This window comes from Homalodisca vitripennis, chromosome 8 (assembly GCF_021130785.1).
Source record: "Homalodisca vitripennis isolate AUS2020 chromosome 8, UT_GWSS_2.1, whole genome shotgun sequence".
Classification (NCBI taxonomy): Eukaryota; Metazoa; Arthropoda; class Insecta; order Hemiptera; family Cicadellidae; genus Homalodisca; species Homalodisca vitripennis.
In genome coordinates this window covers 14,006,014-14,027,585 of record NC_060214.1, presented here as the reverse complement: position 1 = coordinate 14,027,585, position 21,572 = coordinate 14,006,014, and the positions used below count along the sequence as shown (strand labels likewise).

The window sequence follows — 21,572 nt, the reverse complement described above, 5'->3', positions numbered from 1 at the left end:
ACTCCTACCATGTTCATGAAGGATTAGATGAATAGTCCATCATCACACTGGTGTATGTTTCCTTCAAGGTCGAATCTTGTTTCAAGCGTTAAAAAGCTATTTATAGATTTTTCCTGCTTAATGTATTTATAGTGATATAAGTGCAGTGAAGATTAAATTGTCCTGCCCACAGTGTGGTAGAGGTGCTGGAGAATGTGCACCCGAGTGGGACAATCTTGGCAGGTATGAGCGTGTCTGGGGAGTACCTGGTGACGGTGTCGCCCCTTCCACACCCACTGGTTCAGGTTTGGATCTGGCGTGAAGACAAGCACACACCTGCCGGTGAGTGGTGAGGTCAGCTGAAAACATGAGGTCTGATAGTAAGAAAAACCAGGGTCTAAGGTCGTAACAGGATGACCATGAACAGAAAAAGTAAAGGGTTAGTCACAGAGACATTGTGTAATAAGTTTTTTTCATAAGCCAACAATTTTTACTGCGATATAGACTAGCAAAAGAATAAAAAAGTCTACACAGACTTAATGCATACGCTTCTACAAGTTGCAGGACTGAAAAATTTGCAATACAATCTCAACAATTTCCATAACCGCCAGATAGTTGTCCTAAGTCATCCAAATGTTTGTGTAGATCTTATTCCACTTAATATTTGATACTTTTATAGAAAGGATGGGGCATTTGCCATCGTTATGTTTTACAAGGATTAAATGAACAACACATAACGATAGCAAATTTTCGAAGTCCTGTTACTCCTTTAAATCTACCATCGTCAATGATAAATTTGAAAAAAGGCTACTTTTAAGTTATAAAGTTTAAGTTACTGAAAAGTTATACAGTTCAAAATAAAACTTTATCCCTCCTTTTTAAGCCTTATTCTGTCAATCCTCATGGGCCACTGCATTGTGCGAGGGTTTTATCAAACGGGGGGGGGGGAGAGTCGATACAGTACTAGTTCGATGGTACTGTTAAATTACAGGATTTGAACCTGCGCTATCTATAACACTGGTATGTCTGGTGTCAGACCACTCAGCCATCGGCACTCCCAATGTATATTCGCACCCCCTCTCTACGTTTATTCCTTGTATGTTCTCATATATACATATACATATTTGACATTAATAATATTTATTTCTCCTCTAGCTGATAAATACATCATTGAGTCATACGGAGATGTCGTGGAGCTGGTCATGAATCCGAGATGTGAAGAGGAATTTGTGCTGACGAGTCAGTTAGCAGTGTTTTTCTTTTCTTTTGTGAGTATTGTGGAAATTTTACTTACATAATCCCATAAATTATAGTCACCACCACTAACAAACAATAATGCTCTGGTTGTTACCGAATAAAAAAAAACTTAAAAAAACCATGAGGTACGAAACTCTAAAAAATTTTAAATCGTACTATGGACACACAGCGACAATGTCTTATTTCACGAGTCAGTGCTAAGAACGCCTCTCTCTCTCTCTCTCTCTCTCTCTCTCTCTCTCTCTCTCTCTCTCTCTCTCTCTCTCTCTCTCTCTCGCACACACACACACACACACACACACACACACACACACACACACACACACACACGATAGCCCTAACAGTACGAGACCTCTCGAAGTAGGGAGACGTTCAGATAAGTTATAAATACATAAAGTGTTAATGTTTACTTACAACTTTTTAATATTTTTGCATCATATTTGCAGAGAAAGGACGCGAGAAATCCAGGTGAGAGGTTGCACTGTGAGACCCTTCATCAGATTCACAGCCGTCTGGGCACTTTTACAGATACAACGTATTTGCCAAGAGAGGCAATAGCTCTGTCCTCTACCTCCAAAGGTTAGTTACAGTGGAAATTCTTTTTGGGGTCACCTAAAATAACATATGTTATATCAGAATTTCACCGAAATATGATGTACCACAGTTCACATTACTCTTAAGCACGGCTGGGATCTGACAGTCACAGACTTAACTTTTGGAATTTTTAAAATTCATTTAAGAGATCCAAACAAAAGTCGACGACGAAGAAGCTCACAATGAATTCTTTACATCGTTTCGACATCAGAGACAAACAGACTACAAAGTATAATGCAATGGAGAGGTACCTATTCTAATTGCCTAATGAGGTGCACGACAATATACATTGACTCGATAAAACTCATTTAATCATTATCCAGTGGTATGTACCATTTAAGGGCCAGATTTACGAATTTGCCGCCCATGGGGCCAAGGTATTACGCCGTCCCCATTCAGAACCATTCAGAAATGAATACTTTACTCAATTTAAAACCACTTAGCCTGACTTTAATGATATCATTGACACATTCGCTAATATTAAAGCTGGCGAAAAAAATCTGAAAACGTGAGTTTCAACTATTTTTAAAGTTTTACTATGAATTAATTGTTTTAGCTGTCAATAAACAATGTTATCATTGAAAAGTTTTTGCTTTCTTAATTTCCTGATGTTGCTTAACAACCTAACCTAACATAACATAACCTTGACTTAGGCGCTGAGCCTTAAAAGAGAGAGAGAAAGAAGTTTTCTAAGGCTAGTATCAAAAACTTTTGTGGTATGTCTCGTATTTCTACATTAGCAATAGAGTTAAAAACCGACGTCCCTTTAAGTCGGGATTTACAGGTTTTATTGTTTTAACTAACAATGGCAAACAAGTGAGTGCTGAATAGTAAATGAGAGATACAGGTACACTGTACACTTATTGAATATAACTGATATATTGGTATTACACAGCCCAATAAACTTAATCACGACGCCCCTAAATGATAATCCAATGTTTGTAACGCTTTTGTGTAGGATATGTGATCGTGTGGGAGGGCAAAGATAAGCTCCACCACACCATACATCACGGAAAACACATCCGTCTACATTTGGAGCAAATAACGCACATTGAGGTGGTAGATGGGTAAGTCTCTTGTTATGAGTTTCTGTTGAACTTTGTCTTCCTAGAACATCGGAAAGTTGGAAAAACAAATATTTAGTTATTTAAGGGGGTGCAACGCCATTTCCACCCCTAAGAACGGTTGATTTTTATGTTAAAATCTTACTTTGTCTGTTGCGAACATAATGTACGTGTTCATTTCAAATCTCATCATTCTGTGCCATCGGGATATTTTGAAAACAACATATAATTTCTTCTGGGGGTTTCAATCCCATTTCAATCCTTGTAGATATTTGATCTTTTAATTTTGGTCTCTATTTTGTCCATGAGGCACCTTGGATAAAATTTGAGGTACCATGAGGCGTGTGCCAAATTTCAACTTTAAGAGATATCGTAAAGTTGGAGTGATAAATGAGTGAGTGATTAAAGGTGTTGCCTTTCATGTAGAGATAACATTCCTTTCTTTCTTAAAGGAATTTTAAAGTATGAACACTTATTTGACTTCAATGAAGCATGATAACGTAAAGTTAATTTGACATAATAACTAAATATATATTATTTAAGGGGGTGCAACCCCATTTCCACCCCTAAGAACGGTTGATTTTTATGTTAAAATCTTACTTTGTCTGTTAAAATCTCATGATTCTGTGCCACCAGGATATTTTAAAAACAACATATAATTTCTTCTGGGGGTTTCAATCCTTGTAGATGTTTGATGTTTTAATTTTTCTGTTTTATCCATGAGGCACCATGAGGCGTGTGCCAAATTTCAACTTTCAGAGATATCGTAAAGTTGGAGTGATAAGTGAGTGAGTGATTGAAGGTGTTGACTTTCATATAGAGATAACCTTCCTTTCATTCTTAAAGGAATTTTAAAGTATGAATACTTCTTTGCCCTTGATGAGGCATGATAACGTAAAGTTAATTTGACATAATAACTAAATATAGTTCTGTTAAGTAAAAAAAACTCTTGTGTTTTATTGTAAACAAATCTGCAAATCTTTTGTTTTTGTTCACAGAGTAGTTGCTATAGCGACAGTCTCGGGAAACATAAGGTTTTATGACTACAGTCTTAAGTTTTTGTGGGCCAGTAAAGAGCAGCTTGGTACTTTGTTAACCTTATCCTTCAATCTGTATGGTAAAGCTAGAGGTAAACACTGTTTTATATCTTCCATAGAGGTTTTATAGGATTTAAAAACTAATTATGTACGAATTATGTAATTTAGTTAAAAGAGTTTATAGGAAGTTAGTATCTGAGTTTGTCATTCAACGTGAAGAAAATATCCTCTCCAATAATTTACTTCGTCCTCATTTGAGTCATTTAAAGTTAATCTGCTAATACAAAACTTAAGAGCTTAGGAGTTGTAGTCACTGATGACCTACTATGGAGAGTATTCAGTCATACTCATGTCACAGAAGTGGTAAAGGTAGAATTGGATCATTCTGGCCAATGCAACTATAAAAATCAGCATTCTAGAAATGTAGAAAACGGATTAAAGTATAAATAGACAAATATCTATAAACATGTTAACCAGTGACCGGTAGAGTCTAGTTCAAGTTGATACTACAGCCGCGATTTCCAACAAGCACTTAAAAAGATTTATTTTTGAAGTAGCTTCTGACTTTTGGAATTCTTCTCAACTTATTTACTGGAACAAATTAACTAAATCCGTTTAGAGTACGATTTGGTGGAGTATGCTATAAGAGATTCTTTGCACCTTCGGAAGTACTAATGGGTTATAAGTTAATATTCTCCGAATATGTAAACAGTGTTATTTCAAAAGCTGTCATGAAATTAGGTCTTGTGTTTTCCTTAGAGAGGGAGAGAGAGAGAGAGAGAGAGAGAGAGAGAGAGAGAGAGAGAGAGAGAGAGAGAGAGAGATTGGGTAAAAAGTTGTAAGTCTCTATACTACAACAACATATTTAATATTTAGATTTGATCTCATCATTGACATAATTTATACGTTAAAATATTGTTTATAAGTGTAGTATAAGACCACTTAAATTTTTCTTCACTCGTAAATTCAACAAAATTAATTCCCATAACGTTGCTATACTATTAGCAATGCATTACACAATAATATTATAGTATACAATTTAATTTTCATTATATACCCGTAATATTATGAAAGAATTATTATAATTAATATAAAAAATGTATTTTGTTTTTGTATTTTGGTAGACGTGGTACACGCAGTGTGTCCAGTCCCGGCTCACAGTAGCAGCTGCGCAGTGACTTGGCGCAAAGAGACAGAACAGCTGATCGACGCTACATTACAAAACAATCCCCTGAACGTCCGTCATTTTATCATTAGTGAGTATTGGTTCGCAATAACAATAATATGAGTACTTAAATCAGCGCGCTACTCATACTCTCAGAGCGAGTACTTTTCGTTCAACTAACTGTCTTCAAATTAAAGTACACTACTCCCGCTTTAAACAAACTTATTCAATCAAAAGTCGTTTCACAGATAGTTTGCCGTCAGGTCACGTCTTGGATTGTTATTTAAACATATTATGTGAAATAGACTAGAGGCAAATAATAAAATAATTTATGGACAAAAAGTAAGGGCTCTGTGGTGTAATGGATCATCGTTCTCGTCCGGCAAGAGAGTGATCTGGGTAATATTTTTTTATAATAGGGCATTAAGCTGTGTTTAGATCGTTTACTAAAATGTATTTAAAAATCATAAAAATTTAAAAATTAAGTTAAAGAAATGATCATTACGTAAAAAAAAACATATTTTTGCCACAGTCAACTGGATACCCGGCCCAATCAGAACATAAGCAGTTCTTGAATCAGAGGTCCTGTGCTTACTGGTTTTTAGAAAGTTGTTTTGTTGTCTGAAATATTTTTATAATAAAAAAATCGTTTTTGGTATCTCAAAACCAATCTTATAATCTCTTATAATGAGTCAACTTGTTTGTATATTTACATAATGTCATTATGAGTGTATTAATTTAATTTGTTTTAATAGCAGCTACTTTTTGGTGATACACAATAATTGTGCCTCAGTTATGTTGTGTCAACGATTTTAAAACTGTATTAGCCTACAAATTCCTTTATAACATATTATTTAAATGAGAAACTAAAAATTAAGTTGATTTTGCTTTTACAGGCACAAAGAATGGAGAAGTCGCTTATTTTAACTCAACAAAAGAGATTCCGAAGAAAATGCTGTACCCCTCCAGTGCCAACTATACTGCGATAGATGTCATGCCTCAAAGGTACCGCTTTGTGCCTTACTGTTCAAAAGATTATAATATATATATATATATATATATATATATATATATGTACAGTTAAAGTTACATGTGAAACTTCTTCATCGCAAGTATATTATTATTGCCACCTTACTACTTTCATAATAAATAATATATGGTACCCCAGGAGGGTTCTCTTCTGGCTAGCTTACAACTTCCAGTTCCAGTTCCTATATTGGGTACAGCAACAACCATTGTGTCACATCTGGCAAACCTATGGATGTTCAGTGAGCGGCACATTACTAACCACAAATGCTAAGATATTAGGGTAAAGGGTTGATCGATATGTCAGTTTACTGCTGAGGATGACTGACGGATTGGGTGGAATGATCCATACAGTAGGGATGACTAAAAAAGTGCAGTTGGCGGCGACCAATATTATTGAAATGACCGCGCGATGTTGCCATTCAGCACATTAACTGCCGCCCGGCACGGCCCGCTGTGGTGCAGCGGGGACAAGTTTGGCTACGTCGCTCAGTTCTCATTGGCTGCTCCAAGGTCACGCATCAAATAGGCTCCTCCCTCAATAGTACTTTTTCGTACTCCCTACTGTAGAGTTATAGGATCACAGGCTGGAACAGAGTCAGCCTCCATTTCTAATGTGAAATGACTGAGATATAGTGTTCACTATACCTCCTCATAGGATCTTGACAGGATATTACCCATAAAACTTACCTTACCCATACCTGGACATTCTGTTACTCTGGAAGCATGTCAAAGGTCCTTTTAAGAGTAAGTACAATGAGAGTTTTCTCATCTTCTATTCCTAAGTCAGTGTTTCCCTAACTTTTTGGGCTCAAGGTTCCCCTTAAGTTTGTACTACTTTCCGCGATACCCCTCCCACCAGCTTATCTCAATAGAGCCGATGAAGAATAACAATACAGTATTGTTGCTTTACAATTCACGTAATAATTCATTCTCGTTGGTAAAATATTTGCCTGTACACCTACTGTAAATTAGCCATCATACAAATATCTTGCTGTTAGAGATGTACCGCTCCTGGACATCCATAAGGTTGCCCAGATTTAAGTGACTCGTCTGTTTTGCTGTACCCAGTGTGGGTTTCATCTGGAAGGTATAAATCAGCCAGAAGTGAACCCTCCTGGGGGAATCATTGCTTACTCTTGGAAACCCTCTTTTTGCACCAAACAGAACGTTCATGTCAACTTCAGTTAAAATATTAAGAAACGGTACTTAAGAAATGTTTGTAAGATAATTTAAATTGTCAACTTCACATTTATATTTAGACTAATGAAAACCAAGTCTGTGCTGCGTGTTCTTTTCGTGGTATTTGAATCCATAGGCATTTTTAGATTTTTAACGGAGAAGATTTTTGTATTCATTATACAGTTATTCTTAGCTAAATAAACATATAATTTGTGCAATACGTGCTCTCTAACATTGAAACATCAGTCTTACAACTTCAAATGTTAATAGGTTAATAAGACTTTGAGCTAGGTAATATCAATCAATTATATGAAGATTGATACTAACTCTTATTAGATTACCAATAATACTGAAATCGACACTAGCTCTCAGTAATTTTTAAACTTGTGTTTAATGAAAATTTGTTTTACCGTTACCACAGATTACTTGAAGAAGCACATTTGAATAAATTTAACTTAAGCGTTTGTTTCAGTCCCTACATCTGTGCGGGTACATCAGAGGGACAAGTGATCTTGATTGACTTTTGTGACTGCAAGATCAAGGTCACAAAACAGTTGCCAATAGGGGAGGATGCGTGCAAAGCCGTATCTTTTCTACGATATTCGCCCTCAGGTATTTGATTTTGATTTTGAGCTTTCATAAGTTTAATTCTTAAATTGTAAATGGCAATAATTTGCAAAATAGATTGCAAATTATTAGCACTTGGAAGATTTTAATGTTATTAGTTGATGAAAAGTACCAAAGATATAAACACATCAAGGAATAAAAATATTAATAACTTTCGTTTGGTAGAGTTGCTTTTATAACAAAAATTCTCTTTGCAACAAGAACTAAGTAATCACACTATTATTGGAAAACCGCTTACAAAAAGTCACTGTTCGTTTGTAGTTCACGCAGGGTGGGGTAAATATCCCTCCGCCGGTGTGGTGTCGCCCTCCCTCAGTATCCCCACCACTGCTCGGCACTCGCCCGCTTGCTCTATCCCCTGACCTGACCACTGCCACACTTAGTGGCTAACTTCACACCAAAGCGCAAGCCCACTGGATACGTCTATGGCTACTTTAGTCTGTTCAATCAATATTTTACGCTTGTGTAGGCTTACTCATAAAAATAGTATATACCTACTCACAAAAACATACTTATAGAATAGGTAAGTTGCTGCAGTGTAAACAAAATGGCGCGAACGATACACGATCCACACAGCTGATAAAACAGAGACGAGGAGATGTTTGTCCTACTCACCACCACTGGAGGGGGCCTCTCCTGCGCGTGGCTGCTCAGATATTTGTTTCTGCGCAGGTTTCTTTGCGAGCGGTTTATCTATAGCATTGCAACAAAACACCAACAGTTGCGAGGCTGAAAACGTATAATGTATCCTATTTCAATCTTACTGTAGACAGTTTCAATGTCGGAGAAAAATATCGACCTTGACAAATTAACGGAAGGATTGTTTCACACACTTTCCAATGCAAAGACATAAAAAATCTCATTATTTTCGACGTCAAAGATAAATGTTAAACTATTTCGAAGTGATGTTTGTCCATCGAGTTCGCGTCGATATTCATCGCAAACACGACGATCACCAACTTTGTGTTAATTATTCGGTTGTAAGGGTTTTTATTATAAATTATAAAATGTTTATGAATGTAAGGTAATGTAGTTAGTTGATCTAATTGCAATATAATAGTAAATAATAACAAAATGCGTGTACTAATAGGATGGTAAAAGAATATTTTTACTGAGATCATCTTTTTTGTTATTTCTCGAAGTATTGAACCGCATTTATCACACACTGTACCTATAATGTATGTTATTATAAATTAAAACTGTACTTGAAAAGTGTTGACTCATCGAACAAGATGTTTGGCAAATTGGAGTACAGTTTGTGTCAAAGGTATTTTCTTACCTTCTCCGGCCTATCTTAAGGTAGGAGTGTGTTTCAGCTAAAATATGTTATTTCTATACAAACTCAACTCAAGAGGTGAATTTAAGCCGAAAAAGGTAACAGCACTAAGTTAACAAGAACTTACGTTTATGGTTTTGTTAGCAACGACAGTCGTTGACACTTGGTGTGGTCAAAGTCACTCTAGTAATGAATCCGAAAAATATAACCGATCTATTTGAGCGTCAAGATTATTTTAGTCATGGATTCCCAAAGGGTAACCGAACGCTTTGAACCTCAAGACTCTTTAAGTAATGTATCTCAAAAGGGTAACTGAAGTCTTTGAACCTCAAGGTTCTTTGAGTAATGGATTACAAAAGGGTGACCGTTCTATTTGAGTCAAGATTATTGTAGTAATGGATTCCAAAAGTGTAACCGAATATATTTGAGTCATGTATTCCAAAACGGTAACCAATCTCTTTAAGTCTCAAGACTCTTTGAGTAATGGATCCCAAAAGGGTAGCCAAACGCTTTAACCATCGCTTGGAGCTGGCAGTGCTTTATGTCATCGTGCTTAAAAGATGTTGACTCATTAAAGACATTTTTTGGCAAAATGAAGCACTGTTTGTGTCAAAAGTATTTTGTTAGTACCACCACTATGTTCTTAGGTAGAACTATTATTCTACTGAAATCTTCTGTTTCTACCCAATCTCCTTAGCTCAAGAGGGGTATCACAACCGAAAAAGCCCACAAATCATTCAAAGCTTTTGTTTTCTTTACTTGCCTGTTACTAACTGCAAACGTGTCCGTATCCAGGACTGGTGCTCGCCTGTGCCATGTACTCAGGGGAGGTATGGCTGTTGGACCCTCTCCTACTCACTCCTCGTTATCTACCCCTCACCAACTGTGTAGACTGTATCACTCACTTAGTCTTCTCACCGAGATCCGATTACTTCGCAGTTGCGGTAAGTCTTGTGTTTCATTATTTGTAGTGTTAATGAAAACGTTATAAGAATTCTCAGTTTGGAGATAAGGGCTGTAATGTGATAATAATAATATGCCGAATGGTGAAAAAATAGTAAACAACTGTCACTAGATGACGAGATTAGCTGTATATCATCTCCAGTATGTATTTATCCACCAGTGGGATTTCTAATTTTTATTTTTATTCACAACTTATTAACATACATATAGATAGATCATGACTAAATTCATCGTTAATTACACAGGACACTGGGATGTGTATAACCGTGTTCTACCTTTTGGACCCCCCTGTATCTGTCGGCCAGTTCAAAGCTCACTCCAAGGTCATCAGGGACATTTTGTTTGTCGCCTCCGATGATCGTCTTCGGCTGTTCACCGTTGGCGAAGACCGCAACATTGTGCAATTTGAGATTGTCAACAAAAGGTATGTTGGAGCTAGGAATGGGTTTCGTAGTGGAGTTTTCCATTTTGTTGGAATTGATTTACTTAACGAGATCACTAATTAATAAAGCTATTTCATAAAGGAGTATATTATTAGTTTATTAATCGTAAGGTGGTGTGGGTTAATAATATGGCGCTAGAATAAAAATTATAACGTTTTATATAAAGAATTTAATTTTGTTTATAGAGATTAACTAAAAAATAGTGTTATGTACGTATTTTTCTTTACTTTTGCTATAACATTCCAAAACTTTGATAAACTGTGCTTATTATGCGAGAAGAATATATGTGCTCGTATATCTTTGAAGAAGGTGAGCTAACGTCCATTGAACAGTATTTTTAAAAATCCGTGATGGTATAATTTAGGCAACAATACAATGCATGAACATCTTGCCGAAAAAAACTTGACAAGTGAATATTTTCCAGGCGGTTTACTGTGCGAAACATCACCATAGAACATCGAAAATTATGGAGAAATTTATAATTTCAATGTTTTAATATTTGCTCTTGGTTGTTCCAGTGATGTAGTTACTGACAAAGTACTGAAGTTCTTCAACATCCATAGAGCCGAGCAGAGCGCAGTGCCTTGCTGTATTGTGCCTTACTCGCTGGACGAAAAGTACTACCTCATGGTCAACACAGAGGTGCCTCCATTCGTTTGTATGGATCGATCTACACTTTTGAATTAGACATTTATGCATGTGCTGAGTTCTGTGGACATAAGTGAAAACAAACACAAACTACCCGATATGCATAAGGTTGAATTCACAAGTTAAAACAGAATAACAGTAACGATTATGTTGTATACCCTGAAAACATTGGATACAGTACTTAGCTTTATTGGTATCATATTAATCTGTAGGATTTACTATCTTTTATTATTTCAGATGAAATTCAAGTTTCTGGAAGCAGACACGCTACGGTGCTCCAAAACTATACAAGCTCCTAACCTAGAATCTTCTATTAACTTTCTAGAGGTAACTTTAGAACGAAAATCGTTTAAATATTGTACAAGATTTTCTACTATAGGTCAAGGTACATGTATAGGAGAGTGATAGCTTAAAAGGAAATTGTCCTGTGAAGCCTGTTGTTTTTTACTTTTACCACAGATGATTATTTTTTGTTTTCAGTATAACAAATGTTACTGCACAGTAAATTCTTTTACTAAAAAAAGCAAGTTTGAAATATAGTATTCAATATAGCTGTTTTAATGGCCACCATATTAAAATTGGCACCTAAAGGTTTACATAGGTAATATTTTTTAGAATCATGAATTAGTACAGATTTGTAGTCTAAACACAATGAAGTCTGTATTGCTTCATAGTATACTTTATTGGCGTATATGTCAAGGAGCTAAAGCTCCCCTTACCAAATTTTGAAAGACATACATGAAATTTGCACCCAGTAGTTTCTTTTAAGCTAGAATACATTTATTTATGAGTGATTTCCAGTGTGAAGATTTCTGAACTCCTAATTTTAGAGGACATTTTATCCTTCTTAAACCACTAATTAAATTAAATCCCCTCTAACATTATTTTTTTATATGAGCCATTGCATTATATCAACATTGTTGGAAATGAGTATGAATATTCGTGCCCCATTCCTACTACGGGAGTAGGGTAGTAAGTAATTAATTTGTCCCACGCGAGCCAGAATGTTCTACAGGCAGCTCTGACCTCAACGAACACTGTTGTTTGGTTTAATTAAACTATCATTTCCAAAATGTTTATTTGGAGTTTCACAATAACAGAAGCTGTTAGTGTTTTACAGGGGATGACCAGCCTTACCTGTTATTTGGGACTGATCAAGAGATCGGTCTGCACATTCTACCTCCAGACGGCAACCCCTACAAGTCTTTAGCGTACAGGATGAGTCCTACACGGGTGAGATAGTGCGTGTTTGATCATGCTACTTTGTATCATTAGGGGTGCATCATGGATCAAAATAGAAATAAAGAGGTTAGGAAAAAACTAGCCTATAGCAAATTGCAATTTTTGTGAATACTGTCCATATTGGTTACCACCCAAGGTCTTTTGTTGTTGTTTTGAACTGAGTTGAAACATTGCTAACACAAGGACAATTGTTAAAGTAGATTGAATGCTAGTCGTAACTTCTGACGCAATAGTCTAAGATCTAAGTGTCCACGGGTAGACTTTAATAAGCGGCCTACACTCGTTATTCGATTGCTATTATTGAATGGTTCGATTATTTTTATCCGAAGGAATAATTCGATATTACAATTTATTAATTTAACTTAGCATATGATTTCAAATTATTAGTTATAGTAATTTTAATGCCAACAATAAACAACAACTAGTAACTAATATTTTTAGACTTTGGAAATGGCGATGAACATGAGGAAAATATGTGAGGTATTTCTCACAAGTGACGGGATTTGTTTAAGTGGCGTCAACATGAGGGTTTGGCTGCTGGTAACCCATGGGGAGAATCCTTTTCTCCATTGTACGAAAAGCGGTTACTCATTGATATCAAGCTGGGCAAGTTATAAATATTGTGAGGTTTCTTTGATATCTAAATCTACACTATAGTTGGTTTTTTTTTTTTGTAATGTTATTGATCAGTTTGTGTTTTTAAAAATTTCAATGTACGAGATTCTTCTTGTTACGGTAATTTATTACAACTCTTATTGTGTACGATTGTTACATATCGAAGTTGGATAATATATCGAATTCTTCGATAATAGTCGAAAGTCTCCCCGTGTTCACATTAACTAGGTCAGATTAAACTACATAACAGGCTGAGTATTTGTTGTTAGTGCTGGAGAATAGTTCAAGGGATGCACAATAAAACATTAATTTTTGTTATAGTCTACTTATTTATGTAAGAAAATCTGAATTTTATCTTTACATAACGTTTAACGATCATGTTGTCTTGTCCTTTTGGAAAGATAGAAATGTAGTTTGAAAAAAAAGATGAGATGTTGAGTTTAGCTACAGTTCATCTTCTTCTTAGAGCAGCGTCTGAAGTCTGACGCTGTCTCAGGCTTGTCTCCTGGAATCTGGAGTCCTATCAGGCTGAAGAGTAATAAAATCGACAGGCAAAAATCGAACTCCTTGCTTCGTTTTGACATCAGTCACCTAACAGTTACACCATCAAGTGTAATCTAACTGAAGAGATGTTCTCATGCAGATGCACATTTGTATGCACTACGATGTTTAGTCAGACTTCAGATTCTGCACTTAAGAGGAAGGTGAATTGAAGCACATTTAATCAACCATTCCCACCATAACTGCATTATGTGAAAAAGATAGTTGCACATTTTATGCCACCATTCTAAATAAATTGAATTTATTTTCTGTAACTAATGTTTTTTACTAGTGTCTATGATACATATACTAAATTTATAACTATTAAACTTAACCCGGTAACGATATTTTTAGTTGATAGATTGAATGCTTGCTGCAAAGATGGTGTTAATTAATTAAATTGGGTGTCATTTATTTTTAAATAGAAACAAAAGTGACATATTTAAAAAAAAAGGTTTTGTTTAAGAATGCATAATTTGTGTTTCAGATAATTTGTTGCAGAATGCATTCACACGGGAAATACATGTTTACAATATCAGAGAACTGTAGCGTTATAAATATGTGGAAAATCAATACTACGTAAGTAATTGTGTTGTTTTTTATTACTCTTTAATTTTTTTCTTCGTGAAACGCATTGCAAAATGAATACTTTCACGTTATTCAAGTTTATTATAATACAAACAAATAACAATAAATAGGACAGCCTAACAAACTATTTGTTTAAAATTTATTATTGATGATGAACGATTTGATAGGATAACAGATTTTTAGACATTTGCTTCCCCGTTAATGTTTTAAAAGTAGAAGCACCCACTACGTTTAGAGGATTGAAATCTATCCTTCTAATCAGGTGTCAAAGGATCTTAGGACAGTTAAGCAAACACAAAATATTTTAAATACTTTCAATTAAATGGCAAGAACTTAATGAACGCAAGGTTATCAACTAATAAAGGCATACGTAAAAAACTCAAAGGATGTACCTGAGGGTCCAGATGATTGGAAGGATTACGAACCATTTCATTACACAGAATAACACAAAATAATAACTTAAAATCCACCAGTGATTGTGAAAGAGTGTGAAAAAAGTATATGGGGCTTCCTGGGTAGCGTGGCAAGTCATTTTAAACAAAGAGGGGGACAGGATGGCGATGGTTAGGAAGGAAAGGGATAAAAGGCAGCTGCCTTTGGCCTTAAACTTTTAATTATTTACATATGTGATATTGTGTGTTTGAATTCTATTGGCTAAGGTTTCTTTAAATGTCACAATTTTGTTTAGGTTTCTTATTTAATTCTTTTGATATGCTAATTTATTGTGAAGCCTCAATTAGATTACATTTGAAAAATTCTCGCAGTGTGTGCATCTCACTTCATTTGATGATTTTCAGACCAACAGTGTTGAACAATTTTATACTTATCTAACCGCAAATGTCGAGATATTGGGGTGCAAGGGTGCTGCTGAGAGCCTCTGTTTGAGATGGCCAGGCTCCCTAAGTCTTAAAGACAGTTGTTGGCCTAAACATAAGGGCGTGCCACCCCTACCCGCTTGGACTAGAGAGGGTGGTACAGAGCCCTGGCCTCTTCTTCTTCCAAGGCGATAAGACTGTGATATTGTGGGTACCCACTATCTCTACTCATGAAATCTCGACAGGAGATGGCCCTTACGCCTAATCCTGCCCATCCGAAACGTCCTGTCTATCCGGAAGCAAACGCAAAGTTCCCTTTAGGGCTAAGTGAACTGGAGGCTTCACAACTTATTGATCTTAGAGAATAAAACAAATCATTCTGTCTCTGATTTGAAAGAGTACTTCAGCCACTTGTGAATTCTACTTAAAACTGCTGTAAACAATAATGTTATGATTACGTATGTATACTGTTTTTCAAGTGAGTTTTTGTTCAGAATATTGGGAAGTAATTTATGTTTCAATCAACCTACACTACAATTTCCGGAGTACAAACAGAATTTTAAGTTAAACATATGAAACATGAACTAAACTGCCTATATAATATTTTTGCTGTCAGACAGCAGCAACAAATCTACTCCAATTATACTGTAATGTTGACAGAGCCGTGGATGAGTTCTACGCCCAAGGAGGAGTTGGCCTAGATCCGTTCTTGTCACTGTTGGAGGGAGGGAAGGGAGGCAGTCAAGTAAAGGATCTTCGAGAGTTCTTCCTCTTCGGGCAGTTCATACATCAGGGAGAGCGACCTAACACTGTGCGGACTCTCTCCAAATCCCTTCAAGTTTGTGAGATGATTAACATTTTCCAAGCCCTCGGCTTCTTCCCAACCAAATACCAGGTGATATGCGATATTCGGTTTGTTTAGATCTGACTGGATCAGGTAACGATCAAATCTTCAAGAGATGAGATGTAACTCTTATTAACAGCTTAATCCAGCTATACGTAATCCACTATAAGTTTATAGCTTGAAATACAGTATATCACAAACTTATCAAAATCTTATCTTATAATACATCTTTATCTTTGTTTATAAAGTAAGATAAGTTGTTTTGTAGTTGTAATGCTATCTGCATAGAAGACTAATAACATCTCATTTCTTAAAATACCATTATTCAGCTCGATTTTTATTAATTCCTCTCAAGTACCAATCTTTATGAGCAAAGAAAATGTTTTTCTGGTGTTGTGATGTATGACGATAATTACTCAATTTTAACTTTTTATGCTCAGGTAAATAAACAACAGACTGTTATACTTAATTTTGTATAAGAACTGTATTAAAAGTATGTAACTGACTACTAAAATAATTGATGTTTCATTCTCATCCCCTTATCAATATTTTATAATGTGATGTCTATTTGTATAATAATTCAAATAATCTGTATTGTACCAAAACATGTTAAGTGTATGATTTTTTAGTCTGCCTTGCCTGATAAACAAATCAAGAATACGATTGAATCAAACCAATATCACCTAAAAAAATTTATTTTATCCTGAGTTATGAAGAAGAGTAACTTTTATGGAAACTCCAGAATTGTCTTTTGCTACTAGAAAGAGAAAACGTACTCAAATCAGCTAAAATCCCTCTTTTTATAAATTATTTTTCACAATTTTCTTGGGGACTTGGGTCCCTGGTTCTCAACTAAATTCCTCGATACAATACTGTGCCCTCAAGACCAAAGGGTTTGCGCTTTTTGATGGACCCAGTCTGGCACTGAATTTGTACATACTCCCATAATCATAGGGTGGATTTCAAGTTACAGAATTTGATATCCTCATATCTCATGACAACCACATTTTTACAATGTGACTTTGCCTGTCGGAGATGAAAATTAATTTTTCTTTATGGTCTGTACAGATTGACAACATACTGTACGAAGTGTTGGGCGCAGACGTGAGCAGGAAGCACCAATCTGAAACAAAGATCAAGTATGAGGACTTTGTGAAAGTCTACTTGAACCACCGTCCATGTCGGGAACTCACTGTAACAGATTTGCATCAAGCTTTCCTGGACTTCTACGAAGGTGCTTACTTCACCGACCGCGACCTTAGCCAGCGCAGACTTGATGTTGATCCTGTCTTCAATACAGAATCTCTGGTCGAAAAGCTTGTAACTACAGGTGATCATAATAGTTTTACCACTAAGTTACACGTCAATTTTTGTTTAAAGTTTGTTTTTTACAAAGGAAAGATTGTGAAGGAAACTTGATTTCCGGACGTTTTTACACTCTCTTTTTTGCTGCAATCTTGTTTTTACCGTAACAATCGCCGTAATTTTATTTAGTATTGGTTCAGTCTAGATGAAGTTCCCAAAACCATCATGTGACTTTGCACTGGTTTATTATAAATTTAGTCCACTTTTCAGAATTGGCAAAAAAACGACCTGACTTCGACTGATGATTGACTGATAGGTTGGTCTGCCAATTTATTGTATGAAGCATCGATTAATTTCCTTTTGAGAAGATTCCTGATGTATTATCCCCAATTCCAAATAATAAATAAGGCTCACTCCCATTTCCTCCTCTTTTGTCGCCATCTTGTTTCTGCCATGACAATCGGAATTTACTATTATCCTTTGGTTAGTTCCATGTGGTCGGACGGTGGGTGGAGACCTATCGTGACCTGTATTCTGTAGTTCAGTTTTAATAATTATTAGTGTTGTGTTTTCTTTTTATTAAGTGCATGTTGTAAAGTTAGTGTGCATGGAGTTGAAACACAACATGGTGGTTGTGATTACTTACTTCAGCGTATCACAATTCACTCTGGTATGATTTGTTTGTTTTAACATTAGCTTGCATTTAAGTGTTAGGTTAGTTATTTACCTGAGGAGAGGTCAGATTGCACTGATTTTTTTGTATCACTGAACGATGGTAAATGTCCGTTAAGATCCCGTTCCCTTCACAATACATCATATTCCTCACGGGTACATGCTGTAGCTTCAAGAAAAACTTAACGAAAGGATTTTTGTTTGGTTGGAATTGGCTCGTTTTTCTACACCTTTTTGTAGCTACTATTTGCGGGAAATTTACAGAAAATACGACTACAAAAGAGGAGCATGAATGTTCTAGGAATGAACCACATTATTACCCAAGGTGGTATTTTGCTCATTAACTAGACCCCTCATCTCTAGCGGTCTACAGTACGCTCTACCACTCCTGCCAATCTCCTTAGGTCTTCTACAGGGTCCCCTCATGTTTGATGTTCCCTTCATATTTCCTTTACCATTTTTCCTTCCACTCTTCTAATCGCGACAGAAACAATGTGTGTGCGAAAATAGTTTGTGAAATAGGCACAAATATACTCGACTTTATGGACATTCTTAAACTGAGAGAACATTGTACTATTAATAGCTTTTCATAATGTTTGCCTGATAAGTCTAGTTTTAACAACTGTACTTTTGAACTATTTCTTCTGGCACACAACAGTTTAAACTGTTCGTCACATTACTTGTGTATGATAACATCTTACAAGGTCATTCCACATGTACACTTCGAAATAAATTAATAATTCCTGTATATATTTTTAATATAACTTATTTAGATATTAAGAACGGATTAAAAATATGTGATGGTTTTTATATTGCCTTCTCGTTCGATGTTTTCAGAAAATGTTTTATTGCTAAATATTCTAAATTCTAAACACGAAAAAAATACTAAATTAATGGGACAATTGAAATATTAAGCCATTAAAACTTGGAATAATAAAGCTAAAATATTATATCCCAAACCACTAAGTTTTCTAAACTGATGTCTAAATATTTTACAATGCTGTGTATGCCTGTTTATGTTATATGCAATATGTCGTATGCCCAGGTGAAGAGACCACCTTCCAAGAGCTGTACACTTCCCTGAGCACCTTGATGGAAAGTAAGCTGGAGATACGGCATGAAGATTATTATTCAGTTCCCCCAATGCCCTTTATGCCTAAGGTATTTTATTTCTTGGACCTTAACACATAGAGCACTGGTATTCTTTTAGAATGATAACTTTTGTTTTAAAAAACTGTTTTCACACATTATTTTATAAGGCAGTTCAGACGTTCAGTAGATAATAATAAAAAATCTGTTAATTTCGTGCTCGGAACCCAAAATTCGGACCATATTTAATAATAATTTGCAGAACTGTGATAGAGTATTCGAAAAACATAATGATACATTTGTATAACATATACTCATATATTATAATCTTAAAGAAAATTAAAATTTGATATGAAGAACTCAATCTGTTGCACATCGCAATTTGCTATTTGAAATTAATGTAATACTGTATACGCAATACTCTGTCCATATGACCCTGGCCCTTGAAGTTATTATTTTTTAACTCTAGAGATCACTAGAGTTTGGAACTGTGCCAAAAACTTAAGTTATTAACCCAGCGCAAGTTTATAGCAGAAGAAGGATGTTGGAGGGTGTGTATAACGAAATTGTTTCTAATCCAAAAGCCTGATCTGCACCATTCAGGTGCAATGATTATTTGTTTTTCTACCGCAGTTCGGTTTTTAATTTAATTTCATATATTTTATTTCTAAGAATACTACGATTATTATTTAAAATATATTACTAATTGTTGTTCAATTCAATGTCAGCATAAAAATATATTCGCTTTGTAATTTTCATTTTTCAGGAGATGTCATTTGATACATTTTTCACGACTTTGTTGGGCTTCAAGAACTACATTTAGACTATTGTTTTTAAATTTGTTTGATACCTTCAGATTTTATTATTAAAATTTTAATTTTTGGATAACTTTTGATGTTGTGTTATTCTTTTATGTTATGATATTATACTTTATCTGAAACCTGGTCATGTATTTTCACTGGGATAGACAATATTGATGGGATCACTTGGTCAGGCTAAATAGACGTGGGAAGCTGGTCATTCTTGGAGTGATTGAACATTCCATGGACTTTTTAAGAAAGATTTCCTTACTGCAGATTCAGGAAATATTCTGTACTTAGGCTGTAGAATAAAAGCCTTTCTGAGGACAAGAAAGAGGATGGACTCATTGCTTAGTTCAGATTATACAAAATGGCGACATACATACGTATAGGATCTGTGTTTTGATTTTGTAGAAAAAATTATGACCGTCTTACATTTAACAGATTGAGTATTTTTGAGGATGTAATGAGATAAAGGCAGAGAGGAAAGTTTCTACCAGTCAAAGCGGGCAGGAGTAGCACTCCATTATGTTCAGACTACCAACTGCCTTTAACAGAGGCCCACCATCAGCAGCAATCATACTCTGCAGCAGACTAGACCTACCAATCTACCCTTGCACCCCAATATTTCAGAACTTGGGGTTAGTGATGTGCCGCTCCTGGACATCCATAAGGTTACCCACATTTATGTGACATTGCTTTTGCTGTACCCAGTATTATAGGTTCAAATGGTAGAAATAAAATAGCCAAAAGTGAATCCTCTTGGGGGATATCTGATTCTCAACGAACTGTTATGTCATAAATGGGAAATTACATTTGATTGAGATGAATTATTGAGTGGCCTAAATATTAAAAAGATCAAGAAGCATTTGTTGGAAGAAGCGGATTTAATGTATGAGAAGATAAGGTAGATCGCCATTGCACTGAAGGCAACATAAAAAGATTCAGTGACATTTTGCATCCCAACACACATCTCAGTCGACGAGGGTGCAGGGGCCAGAGGTTGGAGAACGACAGCAAACGGTGAAGTGGGCGTCACTTCTCAACTCTGGAGAGAGAATAGCAATAACATTGAGAGGCAATACGTCAAAACATTGCACTCAAATATCTTTAAACATTTTAAAGTGGTTGAATAGAAGGGCGTCTAATATGCCTGTAAGAGATTTTGCAATCAACCCAAGGAAGAAGCCGCGATCCCAAACCTGGGACGTAACAGTAAAGTTTTCTAACTAAATTTTGTTCCAGAAAACAACGACTCCTAATTAGGCTAAGTTAACCAATATGTTTCAGGGCTTCCTCTACAGTCAGTGGACCTAGGGTCCAGGTGCTGTAAGGCCCACATAACTGGGACGCCAGTACCTTTTGAAGGTTCCCTCTGCTTAACAAAAAAAAAAAAAAGATTTTGCATACAGTGAATGAAAATTTGTAAATCTTTAAGACGTTTGCTTGCATGCAGTACCGGTGCTAAAATAAGTCACACAACATTTCTTTCTTTCGGTTGTGGCCGACCGAGTGAATAGAGGTATAATAAATACTAGTTTAAAAATGTTGACTTTCTCCTCGCGGAAAGTTTACAACCCTGTAAATCACCCGGCTAGTGCTGCTCCCGTTTGAACAAAGTTTGGATGTTTGGACAAGCTTTCAATTTGTTTTACTTTTTGATTTTCATTTAACGTCTTATAATTGCTTCAGTATTTTCAATTTGAGATTCTAAAACTGAATTAGTAGTAAATCAATAATTATTCTGTTTTGTGTTTGTTTGCCATCATGGTTTTAATTTTGTAATTAATATTTTTGTAAT

General features: G+C 35.6%; 1 protein-coding gene across 1 annotated transcript; it reads left to right on the top strand.

Moving 5' to 3' along the window:
* The first annotated feature begins 194 nt into the window (after positions 1–194).
* On the top strand, positions 195–19,864 carry LOC124367100 (cilia- and flagella-associated protein 251-like). Its single transcript, XM_046823755.1, has 18 exons — positions 195–321; positions 1,135–1,247; positions 1,683–1,815; positions 2,789–2,897; positions 3,893–4,023; positions 5,056–5,187; positions 5,993–6,101; positions 7,777–7,916; positions 10,003–10,151; positions 10,416–10,594; positions 11,132–11,255; positions 11,499–11,588; positions 12,372–12,494; positions 14,146–14,237; positions 15,722–15,956; positions 16,974–17,235; positions 18,928–19,043; positions 19,738–19,864. Exons 1-18 carry the CDS (start codon positions 225–227, stop codon positions 19,792–19,794), a joined length of 2,391 nt encoding a protein of 796 aa, XP_046679711.1. The 5' UTR covers positions 195–224; the 3' UTR covers positions 19,795–19,864.
* Positions 19,865–21,572: the final 1,708 nt, after the last annotated feature.

Bases quoted from the DNA above. Each gene is read 5' to 3' on its own strand.
- LOC124367100 (XM_046823755.1), top strand. From the start codon at position 225: ATGAGCGTGTCTGGGGAGTACCTGGTGACGGTGTCGCCCCTTCCACAC. The intron at 14,238-15,721 runs GTAAGTAATTGT...TAATGTTGACAG, and splicing joins ATGTGGAAAATCAATACTAC to AGCCGTGGATGAGTTCTACG. The intron at 17,236-18,927 runs GTGATCATAATA...TCGTATGCCCAG, and splicing joins CGAAAAGCTTGTAACTACAG to GTGAAGAGACCACCTTCCAA.